The 7,170-nt window shown below is 35.3% G+C and overlaps 1 protein-coding gene across 1 annotated transcript; it reads right to left on the bottom strand.

The window, feature by feature from the left end:
- Nucleotides 1–1,699: 1,699 nt before the first annotated feature.
- LOC128982735 (uncharacterized) lies at nt 1,700–5,417 on the bottom strand. The gene is made up of 3 exons (XM_054401673.1): nt 5,167–5,417; nt 2,592–2,696; nt 1,700–2,064 (listed from the first exon to the last, which is right to left on the bottom strand). The coding sequence occupies exons 1-3, from the start codon at nt 5,327–5,329 to the stop codon at nt 1,700–1,702; spliced, it is 633 nt and encodes a 210-aa protein (XP_054257648.1). The 5' UTR covers nt 5,330–5,417.
- Between the last annotated feature and the right edge of the window lie 1,753 nt (nt 5,418–7,170).

The following is a 7,170-nucleotide window of genomic DNA, read 5'->3' as shown; positions in this document are numbered from 1 at the left end:
TTTACTGGCCAACCTTCTCATGATCAAAATCGTCAAACGTCATATCAATACATCTCTTCACTCTTCTCTACACTAAAACTATCTTCTTTCAGTTCAGGGGATAGGTTGGTCTTCTGTCTCATGGCTGTGAGCTTGGAGGATGAATCGCCAATGTCCAATACCATTCTCTACGTCAGGCTCGTAGTGATGTTTTTAAGGGGTTCAATTAAGTATTGCAGCAGAACAACCCTCAGGGAGCTACGGAATACCCGGACAGTTGGGTTTTTTGTTCCACCCGCCTCGTTGCCTGATGCTTGAAAATAGGTTTTCAAGGGTATCCTGGTTTTATCTTGCTGGTCAGTAATAATTTGTACGGTTCCTGTTGAGTAGTGATAGAATTGAATTTGCTGTTAAAAGGATTCCAGGAAAACAAGGTGGTCTGGGGTTCTTGCTGTTGAGTTTTACTGAGGTTTTCAAACAACATTAATCGCTTTCTTAATTATGTTTACAGTATGGGCATTCTCTAAGCTCAATGCACAGGTATCGGATTTTTAGTTTTAACAAACTCTACTATTCAATACATCAAACAAAGAGTTGATAAAGTCATGAAATCAGCGGTGTAGGGCAGTTCTTGATTTCAGTTGGCCAGTTCCAACAACTGTCCGCAGTGCTGATGCAGTGGTCATGGCTGAGGACCTGTGTTGCTAGAGGGACATACGCTCATCTTTTGGAAGACATTGGGATTTATATGGGCAGGGGTGAGTTTTGGAGCTGCTCTAGTTGTATGTACTGCTGTTGGTCTATTGTAAATAGTTCTTTGATGTCGGTGAAACTGATGGTGTTGCCGTTAAAACAGAAGTCATGTGTGAGGAGGTTGTTTCTTATGGATTTAATTAAATGTGGCACATCATACAAAGCGTGGATTTTAACTCACTTCACATTCAAACCATGGTTGTGAACATGCCACCCCTAGCAAATTGTAAGCAGTTCTGTTGGTGCTGTTTTTGGTCACAGACTATTGCTTTTATATGGAGACCAGCATCTGATAAACATTTGACACATTCCTGATTAATTTATATGTCTGGGAACCTGTAAGACCATTCACCTACTTATAAAATAGCCAATCGGCATCTTCCAGTGGTAATACAGGCCCCTAATCATAAATACACATGCCTGCCTTCCAACTTTACTGTTTTCTCCCGAGACATCCCAAATCTTCATACCCTTCAACCAAGTCATAGCTTGCACAATACTCCAAAGATTGCTTTATGGCCATCTCATCAAGCATCAGTACACAGGACTTTTCCATCTCCACCATGCTACTTGCTTTGCATTTAATTTGTTGGATAAGTCTGGTTGTTAAATCCAGGCTTGAAACATTCTTTAGATGAAATCCACTTCCTAAATGTTGAAACACCAGGGCAAAACTATTGATTTTAATAAGTACTTGTAGCATGAAGGAGATCTCAAGTACAATGATATGGCATACAGCTTTTCACTTTTTGACCACGGTTGTCTTCTTTTGTGGTGATTGCATACCGATTAGTAATGCCCCGCCTTTGGTTCTTGCTGGAGTTTTATTATAAACTGAGGAATCTTTTGAATTTATTTCTTGTTTCTGAAAGTGTCCGTCTTAGTCTAGAAATAGTGGCTCTTTTAACAGCAAGTTTTTTTTTGTAGAGTTTCTATATTTTTATCGGGTTGACTACTTGATGAGTTACTAAATAACGTTCTGTTTAGTTTTCTTTTGGCTCCTTGGCTGGTCTGCTTGTCCGGAGATTGTTTTGTTTGTTGTTGATGCATTCGAAATCCAAAAAGTTGATGACGGTGTTGTTACTACTGGTGAATGTAAAGATGTTTGCAGTAACGGTGATTGTAATGGTGTTGAAAAATCTTGCCTGTGATAGCGTCTGGGAGAATTGGTTTGGCGTAATAGTACGGGTGAAGGTGAGGGTGAAATCAAACGGGGTCTTTTTGAAGGCGAACCTATGATATTCCCTGTCGAGGTGGCTGCAGGAGGTGGACGTCGTCTCGGGGTTTTAACTGGAGTCATGATTACTGGGGCAGTACTGGTGCTAGGTATTTCTGTAACAAAAACAAATAGGCTATATTAATTGCTTATGGTAAATGGTATTGAAACCAAGTAGTACAAGTTGGCAATTATGTTTTTTGGTATTCCTCTTACATATTTTGCCATAATAGTGATATTCATCAAAATATTTGGAAAATAGGTTTTTTGTAAGTCTGTATTGCTTGCTAACTCTTAGCAAGAATTGGTATTGGTTCCTTTACCTCTAAGGATTGTAATTTTTTTGATGATTAATACAAATTACAGAACAAACTAGGATTGAAACTTTTTAAATTTTAAAACAAACCCCAATTGTGAATGATAAAAACACCAATTCTCACAACCTGATGAAATCAGGCTTTTAAATTATTCTAATCAAATAAACAAGCTTAAAAGAGTGTAAATACGCAATATTTCAGCTCTGTCCAAATGTTACACAAATTGCATATTTTTTTACAGATAATTAAAAATAAAACATGGTGGAATTGGTGGGTAAGAGAAATATAAAATATTAAATATTCTTTATACGTGTTATGTAGCGTACCAATGAAATTTCCTGTCGTAGTAGCAGCATTAGCAGGAGGTGGATGTCTCGGGGTTTTCACTGGAGTTGTGATTCCAGGGGCAGTACTGGTGCTAGGCAAGGCTTCTGTAAAGAAAACTTTGCATTCAGTAAATGATTTTGAAACCAAGCTATACAGTAGAAGAAATAAACTGAATATATTATAACAGAATAGTTACTCTGACATATTTTGCCACATAAGGTAGGTAACATTTGTCTATCGACGGATTTCGTAAATAGGTTTTTTGTAAATTAGTATTGCTTTGCTAACCTTTAGCAGAAAACGCCTAAGGTTTCAATAACAAACTTCGGATCTGGTAAGTTGGATCAAAATATATCCATAAACAAGCCAACTACAACATTTTACAAAATTTTCTTTTAGTCCAGTCAATGAATGATCCAAAAGTAGGTGTAGAGTGCGTGAGCAGGTAACTAAGCGATTCCTTCAGAAACTTGTTCAGAAGGCTTAGGGTGTTAACATACCAAAAGTCCTGACTCCTAGGTGGTGAGCCAGGGGGTGGAGGGGGGAAAAAGGGGGGTGGGAATGTACACATTTTGGGTTTTTTGATTATATCTCGAAAACTATCAACTTTTTGTATACCTACTATAGTAAATTATAAAATTGAAGAAGATTAAATTTTCTACAAGAAAAGTATATAATGTGTTTATTTTGGTTAAACAGATTGCGAGTTATAACTTATTTAATTGATATCTTATTAAAATACTCCTTCCATAAGAAATACATGTAAATTAGTATGCGAAATGGGGCGAATCCTATCCGCCCAAAGGAAATATAACTGATATTCTGGAAATCTTGAGAAAATTTCCAGTAATTTGACACTTTAATCATGAAATTTTGTCAAAAATTAAAGGGAGGGTGAGCGTTTAAAAATGGGATAATTTAAGTTTTTTTTTTATATTTCCAATAAAAAAACACCAAAACTCGACATTTTGTTACCTCGCCCTCGCCTTAAATTTTGGATCAATTTTAATGATTAAAGTGTCAAATTACTGGAAATTTTGTCAAGATTTCCAGAATATCATTTATATTTCCTTTGGGCGGATAGGATTCGCCCCATTTCGCATACTAATTTATATGTATTTCTTATTGAAGGAGATTTTAATAAGATATCAATTAAATAAGTTATAACTCGTAATCTGTTGAACCAAAATAAACACATTATATACTTTTCTTGTAGAAAATTTAATCTTCTTCAATTTTATAATTTACTATAGTATACAAAAAGTTGATAGTTTTCAAGATATAATAAAAAAACCCAAAATGCGTACCTTTCTCCCCCCCCTTTTTCCCCCTCCACCCCCTGGCTCACCACCTAGGAGTCAGGACTTTTGGTATGTTAACACCCTAAGCCCCCTGAACAAGTTTCTGAAGGAATCGCTTAGTTACCTGCTCACGCACTCTACACCTCATTCCTTGACTGGACTATTTAAGAATAACATGAAAATTAAAAATGAACAATTTTTTGAATATTCTCCGTAACCGATAACCGTACTAAAACACTTTGATAAACTAAATTCTTTAAGCTCTTTAAAAAGGTCTGGAGATATATTGATAAATTTGGTGTCTTAAGGGAAAAAATTATAAAAATGTTTACCCCATAAAACATTAGCTAAACCCCGTTCCCATAGTCCGATCATGCTGGTTCCCAAACTCATTCAAGTCTATCCCGCCTTACACCTTCAAACCAAAGTTATCGCGTTCACGGACACATATAACCCTATATATAAATACATACATACAAATTTGAACGAATGGTCTTTTTGGCCTCTGGGGACATAAAAATGAAAAAGTAAATCGGGTCCCAGACCTAGGTCTTACTGTGCCACCTACGGTAAGCCTAACTCTCGCAGTATTAATGTATTATAGTCTGTTCATAAAATGTTGGCGGTTTTGGGGAATTCCCCCCCACTTTTACCTGCTTAATTAAATGAAACTCTCTTAAATGAAACTACACCCCTGCTTTTTTGCACATACTCCAAGTAAAAGGCTGAAGCGATCCACATGAAATTTAGCACATCCATAGTAACCAATTATGGGAAGGTATAAATCCGAAATGTTACAAATTGGACTAAATAGCTTGCCTCTATGTGTATTCAATTTTTTAGAAATTGAACATGGGTCTTAAGGGTTTATTGGTCCCCATGACATTATTTGCGAGATAACAATAAAAATGTAAACAAAAGAGTTGGTCTGTTGGTCTACTAATAATTTAAAATGTCACATGTATAAATAAAGAACAAAAGAGAACATTAATCAAATTAATATAGTTGAGCATAATTTACTGCAAAATAATCAAACAATTACGGTTGCCGGAAATAGGCTAGCACCATTGACTTTAGAAAGGTACTCCAAATAGACATTCTATATGTGAACAAGCAAATATACATTCGATTTAATTGAACCAGACTCAAGACGTGGAGGGGATAGATTTCTTCCCTTAAACCGCTTAAATTCTGTAAATGCGTTAATACATTTGTAAGGTCGTAGTGGAATCGGTAAGAAAAATGTAAAGATATAGTTTATTGAATGTTATACCTCTACTGTTGGCTGATAAAACTCCAGTCGAACCAGAAGACGTGTCCTCATCAGGAGCAGTGTAGCAGTTGGGAAGGGCATTAAATGCAAGTCGACCACTGGGAAGTATGAATTTTTCTTGAAAATGGCTTTCACATAATCTTCTATTTTTGTTCAGTTTCATTGGAGACAGTCCGATAAGATCAGCATTGCCTGAAATATAAATAAAATAAATTGCATCATCCAAGTCACAGATACCTTTCCTTATTAGCTTGATATGGAAATTGAACTACTACTTTTATAAGCAAAACATTAATTGTAACAATAACATAAAACATCAATGCATGATCAAAACATAAGGCTAATTTTTTGGGGGGAGTCACAAACATTGCAATAATTTCTAATCTGTGAGTGTAACAGCAATATGGGGGTTGAACATCTGGTTTGATGTTACAATGACTGTAATATACAATCAAAACCGTTTAGTAGTGTTGTTGTTAAATATATGATATTTATGTCAATTAATTTATGCGTTTTTAAGTAAAATCACTAATAATAAAAATAACAAAAATAAAAGCTGGAGATATTGTAGACAAAGTACATATTATTATTAAACCATACAAGTTAAATTCATTAAGCCTACCGAAGGAAAAAAAATATTTTTTACGATACGAGATAACCACATAAAACAAGTAGGCATACAGTATAATTAATGTACAGTTTATTGACAGATCCTATAGTTGTTACACCCAAAAAGTTAAAAAGGATAACAATAAAACATCTCCTTAACTTAGTATTTTCCAGACTTTATTTATTTATTGGCACGTGAAATTCCTGTTACTATTCTAATGCATTGTTGTACATGTTAGCATTTACAATAAATTACAACCTATCAATATAATACTGCAATGTAATTTTTTATTGTTTGTTAAATAGTGAACTGCAATAAATGTAGGTAAAAGAACGGAATTGTCCATAGCAACCTCTAAGTGCCATTCCTTCCATCTAGGCACGCCACCTGACAGGGGGTGGATTTACAACCTTGTCAGCCGACCTAGGACCGTTAGGGCTGTTTTTGGAAAGCCATAATAGTGGCTGTAGCTAGAAAAACACGGTTCAAACGAAATAAAACGCCGCCACCATGACAATATAGTCTGAAGTCTGACTTCTCTATAGTATTGTATACGCACTTACAGTTAAAGTACCACAAAAATGCAAAAATACACAAATACACATGGTCACTACTAACTAGTACTGCAGGCCTATAAACCAATATTACTCATCGCTATATTATAATGTAGCTTAGCAAACAGTGTAATTATTAGTTATTTTTGGCATCATGTTTATTATTGTTTTTAACGGTATGTTACTTTTATAACATACGCATACTGTGGCCAACTGTTTATACACGCTCTGTACAAACTGATGGTACCGTGAAAATGAACAGGCTACTTAAAACTTGGTCAAAATATTTTACTTTGCTGATGTAGGCTATATAGCTAAAGTCAAATCCCCAGGATCCATAGTATCATTACTAAAATACTTGAAAATTGAATTTAGGTGATCACGTTTTACTTACCTGATAGTTGAACCCACTGTTGAGACAGTAAGCTATCTCTTGGGAACCGAAACATTTTCAATCCTTTAACTTTTGCGGAACTGTTCGAACAACTTTTGTAGGAACACTTTGTAAAAGACATGATGATAAACGTAGAGTTTTGCAAATGAATAAGTATAGTTTATATTCCTATCTGATAACACACCAACCACACTATCCAAAAAACGAACTCAAAATTACTAAAAAAATTTAAAGCTAACAGACTTATTAACTGAGGTGAACATAACATGGCTGATTAAAAGCGTTTCAGTAAAACTAATTTTAAATTAAATTAAAAACTAAAAACAAAAACACACTTTTAACTGAGTTGTAATACAAGCCAACACTGGTGACAGCAACAATCACTAGGCCGGCGCGCGGCAGCTCGGCACTCGGCTATCAACAGTCAACACGTGAGGAGAACTGGG

The sequence above is a fragment of the Macrosteles quadrilineatus genome, unplaced genomic scaffold (genome assembly GCF_028750875.1).
Source record: "Macrosteles quadrilineatus isolate MER2022 unplaced genomic scaffold, UCM_ALF_1.0 Scaffold_1147__1_contigs__length_15323, whole genome shotgun sequence".
NCBI classification, from domain to species: Eukaryota; Metazoa; Arthropoda; class Insecta; order Hemiptera; family Cicadellidae; genus Macrosteles; species Macrosteles quadrilineatus.
The sequence above is the reverse complement of the archived record's forward strand: the minus strand, read 5'-3'. Positions and strand labels throughout refer to the sequence as shown.